Below are 13787 nucleotides of genomic sequence, written 5' to 3'. Positions count from 1 at the left end.
CCTAACACGCTTGCAATGTTGTCTCGCTACGAACCCCGTATCGCCCAGAACACGTCCGGAACAGAACGGCATGGCCCGGAGCGGCCACTTCCGAGAGAAACGGATCAACCGACAAAACAAATCAGGCACTGCGGTCCCGCGCCATGCAAGGCTCTGCAGGTTAATGGCAGCGCCTTGAAGCAAGTCCTGCTGTGCTTGTGGCGGGCCCTCACGTGCAGTGGAGATTCATATATAGATTTATTACTCTTTGTGCATTGTGCTTTCTTCTGTCTCCCCTTTAGTGCGCAGTCATAGGGATGACTTTAGTTTTCTTACCGTCTTATTGCAGATTATATCTATTGATACGTCCACTCTGTATTGATCTGCCAACATTATGATTATTTCTACTTGCTTCCATTGTACCTTTTGCATATGGTTCTATTTATTGCTGGTTGATATCTTGTAAATTATATTATTGTTCATCTGTTCTGTTGTGAGCTGCTTTGGGCACAATTTTGTGAGGATGATGATCAGTCTCTTCCAAGAATGTCCAGAGCTGGCTTGCAGCCACCCACTCAAGGACCTGGCCCGGGAATGGAGCATTTGCCACCAGCCTGAAATTATTGAGATTTGCCGGGTCTAGGCAGGATTTCTTCAGGAGTGGCCTCACCGCTGCCTCTTTCAGGCAGCCTGGGACCACTCCCTCTCGCAAGGAAGCACGAATCACCTCTCCGGCCCCACAGGCTATTCCCTCCCCGCCGGTTTTTAGGAGCCAAGAGGGGCGAGGATCCAGTACGGAGGTGGCTGCATGAACCTGTCCACGCACATGGTTAATGTTCTTGAGTTCTACCAACTGAAACTCATCCAGCAAAACTGGACAAGGCTGTACTCTGGATACCAAACCTGCTTCACCTGCTGGAACACTGGAGTCTAAGTCCCGGCGGATGCCAGAGATTTTACCCTGGAAGTGACTAACAAATATATGGCAGCGGGCCGCAGATGGGTAAACATGCCAGCACAGCACAAAATACAATTATCACACTGCAGGGACAAGACAGTAAACCACCCTGACGGAGAACAGGAGCAGACAGGTGCTCTTGCACTCCTGTCCTTCTTCCCAGGGACACTGGGGTGGCTATTGCGACCTATGTCCCAGTTCAGAGGTTATCTCAAAGTATATGACCAGTAGACAGGCAACCCTGAATTACCTGTTTAACTGCACATCAGATTCCTCCCAAAACCCAGATGCCATTCAGGGGTAAGGCAAATTCTTCACCCTCAATATGGGCCCCACATAAAGTTTATGTCCAGAAATCACTCTCTCAGACAAGATTTGTCCCTTGGGGGGTTTTTACTATAAAGTATCAGCATAAAAATGCGTCATACACGGCTGCACAGATTCAAACACATGATGTGTCCAACATCATCTTAAGTCAAGGCTTCTAAAGGCACAGCAAGAACAATTCTTCGTTTCAAGCTAGCATACACATTGGGGGTAGCTGATCCAAGAGGATACCTCCCAAGGTTGCATGATCAACGTCGACTTTGCACACCTTTCAGAATCTATAAAATGGGTTTAGTCTTTTTTTACTATATTCATGTATGTTTCCGTTATGCTACATTCTTAAGGATACATTACTATTTTTAAAATCACCTTAGCAATATCACTTATTAAGATAAATGGCTACTACATACATCTCAAACCATCCAGAATTCCCTGACATGTTACATGCGTGCGAGACAATTATTTCTCTGACTTCAACCTGTCTTGTGAGGATGTGTTCTCAACACATATTGCTTCCATTTATGATCTGAGAAGATTTCTATTTCCTTATCTGATGGAATTCTTGTTTTATTGAGAGCTGTGTGCAAATGGCCTCTCAATATTCTCTACCCTATTTGTGGGTAGAGAAACTTCACCAAATTTCTCCAGGGCAAGGAGAAATTCCCAACAGTTTCCCACAGGTAGGGCTCACCACTGACAGGGCTTGGCGAACAGCTTCTTTCCTTTTTCCTAAGGGGCTTTGGTTTTTCTCTGCTCCCACTGCAAGAGGCAACACCGCCAGGCCCACCCCCATTTTACATCCACCACAGTGTGAGGGGGGGTGTTCTGTCCAGCTCCAGGGAAGAGGTGGAGCGAGTGCTGAGCCAAAATCTCTCCAAGCTCCTGGAAGTTTTCTTCCCCCCTGAAAAAAGGCTTCCGTTGTTCTGCCCCATTCTCAGAGTGTTTTCGAAAAAAAACTTGCTATATTTTTGAGTTCGTCCAATTACTGCGAGGCAGCCGAGGGTGCTGTTTTGTGTTCTCTTTCTTTTACGCATCACTTCCTGGCTTTGCACTCTCCCGGGCTGCCTGCACTTCCTCCTCTGAAAAAAGCCTTGCAGCAGGAATTACATCATGACGTCTTCCCCGGGGCTTGACCTGACGTATGGGAAGCCGAGGAGGCTGCAGGCTGCTGGAGGGACGAACGGAATGCCTGGGCACAGCGCTAGGCTCACCTCCTGCGGAAAGTAAGCACAGGAAACCCAAACCCAACCAAGCAGACTTCCTCCAAACTATTCTTCACCATTGAATTCCATTTTGAAAGCCATTTCTTTTCTATCACCTTGAGTAAGACGGGCTGAAAAACATGGGGGAATACTCTTTGGCACAGCACGATTTTCACTATTCATGCTGCTATAAATTCAATACGGGCAGTGACCCCACGGCGCCCACAGTCCAAAGCCAGGCACCGCTCGTCTGCAGAACTTTCCTATCAGCAGAGAGTTCCGATGAGCCAATCAGCAATTACTAAAGGTTTGGCACTGCTGTGTCTCATCCCAGAAGCCTCAAGGAAAAGACAATCATCACTCGTGAGCCAACAGACCAACTTGAGTGGCAGTGGGCTTTGGAAAGTCGTGTCATCATCCAACATGTGGGGCGCAATCCCATCGGGATGGGCGGCCGCCTATCCAGGGCAGGAGCAGCGCGGAGGGGATCGTCCCCTCCGCACTTCAGCCACCCTGCATTCGCAGCTAGGCAGCCATTCCAGCTTTCTAGCCGCGGGAAATCGGAGTGGGGGGGGACACGCCAGATGAGGTATAGGAAACGTCGGAATGGCACTTCCACGCTCCCCATCCATCCCTGCCCCCAGGAACGCCCCGCTTTCGCCACTCCGCACTCCTCCTACGAGTGGTGAGCATGGGGAGGGGGTGGACGTCGGTTCTCAGGGAACCGACCTATCCTGTGGCCGTCTAGCCATTAATATGCTAATTTACAACAGGGGTAAGGTGGTGCAAATAGGGAAGTGTACTGCTCATGGGCTCCTGGTCGACAGCTGGTTGGCCGCTCTGTGAACCACATGCTGGACTAAAAGGACCTTTGGTCTGATCCAGCAGGGCTCCTCTTGTGCTCTTAAGATTGGCCTGATTTGCCACACGCTGCTAACAGGATGTTGGACTAGGTGGGCGTCTGGTCTGATGCAGCACGGATCTTCTTATGTTATGAAGTTCCCAGAATCCTGCCTGGCGTTTCTTTGTTAACCCAGCTCTTCTCCTGATTTCCCTGTGTTTAACTTTAGAAAGCCTATTCAAATTACTTTGCATATTCACCCTGACTGGGCCCCGGGTTGTATCCCAGCCCCAATGTGAGCAGGATAGCTCCCACTATTGCTGAGCCCCTTTCCACACTCCATACATTTCCGTGTTCATTTACTTCTGTGTGGGTTTTTGGAAACATATGAAGGTTTCCTCTTTTGCTGAAGCTCTTTCTACAGTCCATATATTCATATGGGTTCTCCTGTGTGGGTTCTTTGATGTATATTAAGATGTCCAATATTGTTGAAGCGCTTTCCATACTCGTGGCATTACTACGGTTTCTCCCCTATATGGGTTCTTTGATGTTCAGCACGATATCCACTTCGACTGAAGCTCTTTCCACATTCCAGGCATTTATATGGCTTCTCTCCGGTGTGGGTTCTTTGGTGTTCAGCAAGATTTCCACTTTGACTGAAGCTCTTTTCACATGCCATGTATTTATATAGCTTCTCTCCGGTGTGGGTTCTTTGGTATTTAGTAAGACTGACACTGACACTGAAGCACTTTCCACATTCCAGGCATTTGCATGGTTTCTCTCCAGTGTGGGATTTTTGATGTTCAGCAAGATATCCACTTCGACTGAAGCTCCTTCCACATTCCATGCATTTATATGGCGTCTCCCCAGTGTGCGTTCTTTGATGTTTAATGAGATTTCCTCCATCACTGAAGCTCTTTCCACATTCCAGGCATTTATATGGCTTCTCCCCAGTGTGGGTTCTTTGATGTTTAATAAGACTGCCACTAACACTGAAGCTCTTTCCACATTCCATGCATTTATATGGCTTCTGTCCATTGTGGGTTCTTTGATGATGAGTAAGACTGCTACTATCACTAAAGCTCTTTCCACATTCCAGGCATTTATATGGCTTTTCTCCAGTGTGGGTTCTTTGATGTTTTATGAGATTTCCTCTATCACTGAAGCTCTTTCCACATTCCATGCATTTATATGGCTTTTCTCCAGTGTGAGTTCTTTGATGTTTAGTGAGACTTCCAGTGAAACTGAATATCTTTCCGCATTCCATGTATGTATATGGCTTCTCTCTGGTGTGGGTTCTTTGATGTTGAGTAAAACTTCCACTTACACTGAAGCACTTTCCACATTCCTTGCATGCATATGACTTCTCCCGGATCTGGATACTTAGATGTCTAGTAAGACTTCCACGATGACTGGAGCTCTTTCTACATTCCAGGCATTTACATGGCTTCTCCCCAGCACGGGTTCTTTGATGTTTAAGGAGATTTCCTCCATCACTGACGCTCTGTCTACATTCCAGGCATTTATACAACTCCTCCACAGTGTGTATTCTCCGATGATTAGTAAGACTTCCACTTGCACCTAGGCTCTTACGTACCTTGGACGAAATAAAAAGCAGTACACTGTAAGTACAGCACACAAACACCCTTCCAAAAAATCCCATTGTCTATTTGAAAATGTTTCTAGGAACGTATACTGACTGTAAAAGTTTCAATTAAAAACATGATAGAAAGCACCGACAAACTGACATTACTTTTGTCAAATGACAAAGTTGCATAGTAGAAGAACATCTCTCACACACACATACCAGAAAACCCCGGTGACAATTTAAAAATGCTTCAAGGACTCTATCCAGGATCTTACCGGAACAGCTGTTAAAGCTGACCCCCTAAAGCTTGAGGAGCAGGTCTTAGCTTCCTAATCTCTAGTTTGAGCTTCACAGTGTCAAATTTCTACCACACATTCTCATGTATCAGCAAAAATCCTCAACTGGAAAAAACATCTTGAAGAACAGTTTCCAACAAGGGATTCTTTAAATTTCACATAACCCAGAGGTAGAAATTGCGGACTGTTCTTTCTCTGCACTTTATACTTCAAAACAAATATCTTGACATTTCTCTAATGTAGAACTAATGTCTTTGAACTGCAAGGTCTTTCTGTCTTCTTCCGTAAAATTGTTTCTAACTATGACTGACACAGGCGCCTTCCTTATTAAAGCAGGAGCGAACAGGCTGCTGGAATCAAGCAACGGTAAACCCAGTGAACTAACCCCATATTTGTGTCTAATATCCGTTACGGGTGGGAAGATGTTGCCTGCAGTGGAAAAGGCCTTATTGGGAAGGCTTCTCACTGATGAATAGGCAGGGGCGCCACAGCGGCCATCGCTACATCCTGTGGTAGTGAGTTCCATAGTTTGTCTCTGCGCTGTGTGAAGAAGCCCTTCCTCTGATCTCTCCGGAATCTCCCACGGATCAGCTTCGTGGGGCGACCCCTGGTTCCGTCTCCCATAATTCGAGAACCTGGGGTTCTCTCTGTATGCAGCTTAATAAAATGAGATGGCCACTGGGCATGCTGGCTGGGAGTTATGGGAGTTGCAGTCCAACACACCTGGAGGGTAACAGATTGGGGAAGGACGATCGACATGTTGACATCCCAACTGTCTTTGTTGGAAACTCCAGATGCGCAGACCAACTCGACTATCCAGACCGTCCTGACGCCAGCGGCTGGCAGCGTTACGGGCCTTGGACACTAAAGACAGCACTTCTGCACATGATGCCTCATTCTACTATGGAACACATTGCCACGAAGGGTATCATGAAGGATGTGTCTATCAGTGGTCTTATAGGCCCCTATAATGAGCTATCAAATTACCCTGTGGTAATTCAGTTTCCTCCATGAAAAGAGTAAAAGCAGGAGGAGGAGCCATTAGCTCTGCTGGCTAGGGAAGGGGCCAGTGCCTGGAAAAGCGTCCTCGGGAAGCACTCTCGCTTTCCTTACTTCTGACCAGCGAGGAGAAAAAGGACAGCAAAATGGTCTCCCGCCAGGGAGGAGGCCATCTCTTCCCTGACCAAGGAGAGGAAGAAGCGGGACCCCCCCCCTCCCGCAGCCAGAAAACTCCTTCCCAGAATCGTCCCAGTTCAGCCTTCCTCAGCCTGGCGCCCTCCAGTTGCCTTGGATCGCAATTCCCAGCATCCCCAGGTGGAGGAAGGCTGAACCAGTTCATTCTGGGGAGAGAAATCAGCCGCCTGGAAGCGGCCAAGAGAATCCGCATGAAGGTGCAAGGAAGGCGGATGAAAGGCTTGTGGGGAGGAGGGGGCAGCTTCTGCCAGTCTGCCCCTCAACACGAAATGAAGGGGGCTCCGCTCAGAGAGGCAGGAAATGGCGGCAGGGAAGATATTTTCTCCCTCGGTCTCCCTCACAGATGGGGGAAACTTACATTTTTTGTGGTACTTAAGTCTCAGGGCGGAAAATAGCAGACATGAACCCTGGAGGATCCTGAATGCCCAGAGGGAAACTTACGCTTCAACCTCCCCACAGGAGGATCCTGAATGCCCAGAGGGAAACTTACGCTTCAACCTCCCCACAGGAGGATCCTGAACGCCCAGAGGGAAACAGGCTTCTACCTATGTTTTCCGGTGGGCATTCAGGATCCTCCCATGGGCAAAGGGAGCCATTGCCCTCTGTCTTACTTGCGGTCTTCCTAGAGACCACTATAAGGAGCAGGATGTTGGACGAGATGAGCTCTCATCTGATCCAGCAAGGCTCTTCTCATGTTATTATACTCTCATTGTTACACAGATGACTAAGATGAGGCGACTCAAAATCATCAGCGAGAAATAAGAGTTACTCTTCAGAGATGCAACACCCAACCCCCTTTCAGCTATCGCAAACATCGATCACTCTCAAGGGCTCGGAGTCACATATCTTGAACGTAGAGACAACTTAAAAGTGATTCCGAGAGGACTCTTAGAAACAGAGGCTGGGCTCCTTCGCATGGAGCTTTTATCCCGCGACTCAGATTGCTCCTTCACGGACGTTTGCGGACTCTTTACATGATGCATCCTGCATTGAGCAGGGGCTTGGACTCGAGGGTCTTACAGGCCCCTTCTAACCCTACTATTCTCTGATGCTATGACAACGTGATCATCCGAGGCATCTCCTGTACTAACGAGCTAAAAATTAGCCCATGCTAATTCAGTTTCCTCCGTGAAGAGTAAAAGCAGCGAGACGAGGAGTGAGATCAATGAACGATCGTGGAAGACTCAGATACGGGGAGGAGGAGGGGGAAGGCGGTGGGGGGAAACGAAGGACATGCAAAAGGGAGTCGTTCCGATCCCGCTTTTAAAACGGAAGCAGAAAGCCCTGTTCTAAATGTTGGAGTTTAGGCTGGTGTAGAGATGCCCTTTGATAGCAAGGTTCCAGGGAACACTGAACAGGCTTCTTGTTTCTTTACTTAGTTTGCATCTTACTTTTCCAATACAACAAGTGCTCGAGGCAGCTAAAAACAAAACACAAGAGAACAATCGAACCTATAATTAAAACATTAAAAATCAATCAAAAACACATCAATAAAAAAATACAGTCCCCTCACCCACCCGTTAAGCCCTCCCCCACCAAACAAGTCAACTTCAAAGAAAACGCCTTTGCCCAACGGCAGAAAGCCCACACCCCCACGTTCACCAGACGGGAGCGGCAGAAGTGCCCTTTTCTCCCGACCCCGCTCTTTCCCGCGGTGGCCGGGTGTGCCACAGAAGAAAGCATCGGCCTACAGCTGCCCTCCACCGGCATTCCGAAGGACAGCTCCGAGCCCGCTGGAGAACCGGAGGCATGCGCGGACACGGAGAGGGCAGCAGCTGGGACCCTCACTCGGAGCTGGAGCGACCCCAGCTGCCAGGGAGAACCGTGGCTCTTTTGCTGATGTAGCGTAAACAAAAGCGGCAGCAGGGCCGCTCAACGGGTGCCAAGAAAGGCACCCAGGGGCCCGCTGCTGCCCACAGGCGCTGGGCGTCCCACCTGGTCCATCGCCGTTGATGCTGCAGGGATCCATGCATGGAAGGAGGCGAACCCGGAGCCAGGGCTGGGCTCGGGATGAGGTCGACGGGAGCTTGGGGAACTCGGGCGGGACAGTCCTGCCCCAGGGCCAGGCAGGGTGCCCCAGGGAGGGAGAGGAGTGCTGAGGGACCAAACTCCGCCGCCTCCTCCTCCAAAGGGGTCTCCCGAGCTTGGGCCTGCAGCAACCCGAGACCCCAGGCTACGCAAAGCTCTCCCCGCTCCGGCCCTGCATATTCCAGTCTGCAAAGCTGCTCTCTCTCCCCAGCGTGCCTTCCCAAAGTGCCAAAGGGCATCTCAGATTCACCATCCCCTCCTAGGAGCCCCCAAGGGAGGACAAACAAACCAGCCCGTCCCTGCAGTCCTCCCATAAGCTGCCTAGCAAAAGCAATGGTCAGCCAGCAGCGTGACAATGGGGTTATGGCCTGAGCAGGGAACCCCGATTCTGCCCCCCTTGCACCGGCTGCCCGCATGTTGGAAGGTGCCAGTTCTGACCTGTGAAGCATGACATGGCTTGGAGCTGTAATTCCAGATGGGGTACTCAATTTCAGATTTTCTAAATGGCTTCGAGATATCTGTAAATATGCTCAGCGGTATATAAATAATGAAAGAAAGAAACGAAGAAAGGCTCCACTGTATGTTTTACATCTGTGATCGGGGACGCATGATGAAAGCAAGTTCGCCTGTATTTAAATAAATGCACTTCTGCGTTGCAGCATAAATCCAGAAATTGTCAGAATCTCGGTGCGGTCTCTTTTGTGGCCATCGTTTTAAGACCCCACCACCATCTCACCGACCTTGGATGACAGGCCTGTTCTTGTCTACAGACAGCCCCCTACTCTGAAACCGGCAAGGATGGAGCACCCGTAGATCTGGGTGTCACACCTCTTTGAGCCCTAGGGGCAAATTCAATTTTGCAGATGAAAAATCGCCGGGGCCAGAGGCAAAGGGGTGGAGGCGAAATAAGAAAGCACCCGCACGCTTTGGCTGAAAGCTCTTGACTGCCAGTAAGTAATACCTTTCCCACGAGCTATTGCGGTCCCAAGCCATGTCAGGCCTTACAGGTTGATACCAGCACCTTGACTCAAGCTTCGAAGCAAGTACGCAGCCAGTGCAAGAGGGCCAGAGTCGGTCTTATGCGTGCGGCCCTTCTAGGCCCTGTTATCAGTCTGGCTGCTGCACCTGGCACGAGCTGCAGCTTCTCAACTGTCTTCAAAGGCAGCCCCACGTACAGCACATTGCAGTAATCCAACTTGGAGTTTTTGAGAGCACAGACAACTGAAGCCAGGTTATCCCTGCCCTGATGGGGCGTTAGCTGGGCCACCAACCCAACTTGGCAGAAGGCACTCCGTGCAAATGAGGCTACCTGAGCCTCAAGTGACAAGGATGGCTCCAGGAGGACCCCCGAACTACGAACCTGCTCCTTCGGGGGGCGTGCATCCCCATCCAAAACAGCTGAGCACCCTCCATCCATCCAGGCAGAAGAACTACCCACCAACACCATCTCAGTCTTGTCTGGATTGAGTTTCAGTTTATTAGCCCTCATCGAGGCCATTGTTGCAGCCAGGCACCAATCCAGCACCTCCACAGCCTCACCTGAAGAAGATGAAGAGGAGACGTAGAGCTGCGTGTCCTCAGCGTACGGAGGGCAGCGCACTCCAACGCTCCGGATGCCCTCACTCAACGGTTCCATGTAGATGTTGAATAGCAAGGGGGCAAAACTGGCCCCCGCGGAACTCCTTGCAGGAGAATCCATGGGGTAGACCAGTGATGCCCAAGCACCACCTTCCAGAGCCGGCCCTCCGAGGAGGAGCGAAACCACTGCACTGCAGGGCCTCCCGCTCCCAACTCAGAGGGTCGTCCCAGAAGGACACCGAGGTCGATGGTATCGCAAGCTGCTGAGGGATCACGGAGAATCAACAAGGTCCCAGTCCCCCCGTCTTTCTCCCGACATAGGTATTCACACAGGGCGACCAAGGCGGCTTCCGTGCCAAACCCAGCCTGAACCCCGACTGAAATGGATCGATATGGGGTGCTCCTGTGCTTGTAGGCGAATCCTGGAGGACCCTCATGAGGAATGGAGATTTATATATATTGGTTACTATTTTTGCATTGTGCTTTATTCTCTCTCCTGTTTACTGCTCAGTCGCTGGGATTACTTTAGTTTATTTTTTAATGTCTGATTGTATATCTATTGATATTTCAACTCTGTAGTTATCTGCCAACAGCCTATTTAAATTACTTTGCCAATTCACCCTGACTGCACCCCCTGAGTTGTATCCCAGCACCAATGGGATACACTGGGAGCAGGATAGCTTCCACTATTGCTGAGCCCCTTTCCACACTTCATACATTTCTGTGTTTTTACTTCTGTGTGGCTTTTTGGATACATATAAAGGTTTTCTCTTCTGCTGAAGCTCTTTTTATAGTCCATTTATTTATATAGCTTGCCCTGTGTGCGTTCTTTGATGTATATTAAGATGTCCAATATAGTTGAAACTCTTTCCATACTCGTGTCATCACTATGGTTTCTCCCCTATATGGGTTCTTTGATGTTTAGTGAGATTTCCACTCCGACTGAAACTCTTTCCACATTCCAAGCATGTATATGGCTTCTCCCCACTGTGGGATCTTTGATGTCTAGTAAGACTTCCACTTACACTGAAGCTCTTTCCACATTCCAGGCAGTTATATGGCTTCTCACCAGTATGGGTTCTTTGATGTTTCGTAAGATTTCCACTATCACAGAAGCTCTTTCCACACTCCAGGCATTTATATGGCTTCTCTCCGGTGTGTGTTCTTTGATGTTGAGTAAGACTTCTACTCTCAGTGAAGCTCTTTCCACATTCCAGGCAGTTATATGGCTTCTCCCCAGTATGTCTTCTCTGATGTTTAGTAAGATGTCCACTTACACTGAAGCACTTTCCACATGCCTCGCATGCATATGACTTCTCCTGATTGTGGATACTTAGATGTCTAGTAAGACTTCTACGATGACTGAAGCACTTTCTACATTCCTGGCATTTATATGGCTTTCCCCCAGCATGGGTTCCTTGATGTTGAAGGAGATTTTCTCGATCACTGAAACTCTTTCTACATTCCATGCCTTTATACGACTCCTCCCCACTGTGTATTCTCTGCTGATTAGTAAGACTTCCACTTGCACATAGGGTCTTACATAACTTTGATGAAATAAAAAGTTGTATAGTGTAAGTACATTAAACAAACCCCCCTCCAAAGAATCCCAGTGTCTATTTGAAAATGTTTCTAGGAACGTATGTAGGATCTTGCCACAACAGGTGCTATACTGACTGTAAAATGTTACATTAAAAACATGATAGAAAGCACCGACAAACTGACGTTACTTTTGTAAAATGACAAAGCTGCACAGTAGAAGAACAACTCTCACAGACACATATGAAAAAACCCCAGTGACAATTAACTAATGCTTCAAGGACCGTATGCAGGATCCTAGCAGAACAGCTGTTGAAGTTGTCCCCCTCGGGTGTCGGGGGGAGACCAAACTGAAAATAGCTGCCTGCTCTGTGCTTCCTATTTAATGTGGCTTTAGACATCAATGTAGATGGTCACATACAAAGCTACATGGAAGAAAATGTACATTCTTGACAGTTTGGGTTTTGTTCTACAGTGTCCTGTGTTTCTGGACTTGTCTTCCTCCGCCTCCAGTTTTTCCTGCTTCTTCTGGCTTCTCGGATGATCCAGATGTTTCAGGGACTACTTACTGAAGTTCCCTCTGGTCAGACATTACCTAGGAATCTAAAATTTCTTATGTATCACTTGGTTTGCTCCTAAAATTAAACATGTTGAGTATATTATATTTGTAAAGTACAGTTTATTCAGACAATATCTGAACGTGAGCTCCGTGAGTTCACGGAGTTCACTTTTTAAAGTTTTCAAATGTAGTGATAATTTTATCAACAAACCACGTTATACATAATATCATTTTAGGAACGTGAAGGCTGCTTTACCTTCCTGAAGCAGCCTTCCCCAACCTGGTGCCCTCCGAATGTTTTGGACTACAATGCCCAGCATTGCTGACTACTGGCCATCTTGCCCGAGGCTGGTAGGAGCTAAAGTCCAAAATATCTGGAGGACGCCAAGCTGGGGAGGGCTGTCCTAAAGCAACAACGTGACTTTAGATCCCTTTAGATCTGGCCTTAGATAAAGAGTGCTTAAATATAAGTATTGCTTGTTTCTTCATTTTCCCCAAAATTTCCGTCCCATCCACCCCCACCCTGGAAAAAGGCATTTATTTTCCATGGCTTCAAAATTTCCGGAAATGTTACATCTCCAGGCCCAGGACCAACACGATAACATTTTGCACGGCAGTTCTACACCACAAGGGGAATTCCTCGCCAATCCACATCCAGTAGGCCCCGGATTCCATTGCAGCCTCTGGGATCTAATATAGTCAGAGCAGGTACGCCAGCATTCTTCACACATGCCTAGGTAAACAATGGAACTCACTTCCACAGGACGTCGAGATGGCTGCCCCGTTGGATGGCTTTAAAAGGGGGTAGACAAGTTCACAGAGGAGGAGGCTATCAATCGCTACTAGTCCTCATGGCTCCAGAATCAGGGGGAGTACGCCTGCATACACCAGTTGCTGTGGAACACGGAAGGGACTATTCCACTCATGTCCCACGGGTAGATTTCCCCGCTGGTGGCTGGTTGGCCCCTGTGTGAACAGAATGCTGGACTAGACGGACCCTTTGCCTGAACTGGCGTGGCTCTTATGTCCTTATCGTGGTTTAGCAATTTGAGATCCTGTTAGCACTCTAACTCTCCCTGTCCTTTCTCCTTTGGGATAGGCGGCTATGGAATCCCAGATGCTCCATCTCCATCACCCCCCTGCTCAGAAGATGGGGAGGGGATGACAGAGGATGGACCCTTTCAGCCCCATCTAAGCCACAAGGAACTCAAGGATTTCCGGGGAGGGAGATGAAGGGACGGGTCAAGTGGATGTGAGTGCGGAGGGTGAAGCTACAAGTCATCACTCAGTGAGAATAAACAGAAGCTGAAAAAAAACACACCAAGGAACTTCTTCAAATCCCACAGAAGAAAAGCTCCCAACGCAGGTGTAAGCAGGCACCTCCGGATCTTTCCCCTTCTTCTGAGCCTGAGACAAATCTGCAGGTATTTTTTCCCTTTTGTGAAATATGGGGCAGGGGAGTTCAGTCCTGTGAAACCTCACCACGGGTATAAGGTTGACAAAAGAAGCAGAACCCTCTACTCAAAATAAACTCCCTTACGCCTATCATTCCTCTGTGTTAGAGAGACGATGTTGGCTAGCTCTGGGTGTGGGGTTTTTTGCAAGAATCAAGACTCCATGTGAGAGAAACAGTGGCGTTCACAGCCTTCTTTCGTGGCCATTTTGACATCTTGCAGCCCCAGAAGGACAGGGAAGAAG

At 48.6% G+C, this 13787-nt stretch overlaps 4 protein-coding genes across 4 annotated transcripts in view; 1 reads left to right on the top strand and 3 right to left on the bottom strand.

The window, feature by feature from the left end:
- Positions 1 to 13787, top strand: part of LOC146356234 (uncharacterized) — a 943348-nt gene that overhangs the window by 692335 nt on the left and 237226 nt on the right. The window lies entirely within an intron of this gene.
- LOC146356242 (uncharacterized) overlaps positions 1 to 13787 on the bottom strand; it is a 113074-nt gene that overhangs the window by 75741 nt on the left and 23546 nt on the right. The gene's annotated exons all lie outside the window — the stretch shown is intronic.
- On the bottom strand, positions 84 to 10112 carry LOC146356245 (uncharacterized). Its single transcript, XM_084831706.1, is given in 2 exon segments — positions 84 to 4904; positions 9774 to 10112. Coding segments are annotated over 2 exon segments (1503 nt in total). The 3' UTR covers positions 84 to 3740.
- LOC146356244 (uncharacterized) lies at positions 10817 to 12929 on the bottom strand. The gene has a single exon (XM_084831837.1). It carries the CDS (start codon positions 11458 to 11460, stop codon positions 10879 to 10881), a length of 582 nt encoding a protein of 193 aa, XP_084687963.1. The 5' UTR covers positions 11461 to 12929; the 3' UTR covers positions 10817 to 10878.

The sequence above is a fragment of the Heloderma suspectum genome, chromosome 2 (assembly GCF_057233095.1).
Source record: "Heloderma suspectum isolate Gila_16-S chromosome 2, 16-S_ref, whole genome shotgun sequence".
NCBI lineage: Eukaryota > Metazoa > Chordata > Lepidosauria > Squamata > Helodermatidae > Heloderma > Heloderma suspectum.
Note: the sequence above shows the minus strand (reverse complement) of the source record. Positions and strands in the feature narration are given on the sequence as shown.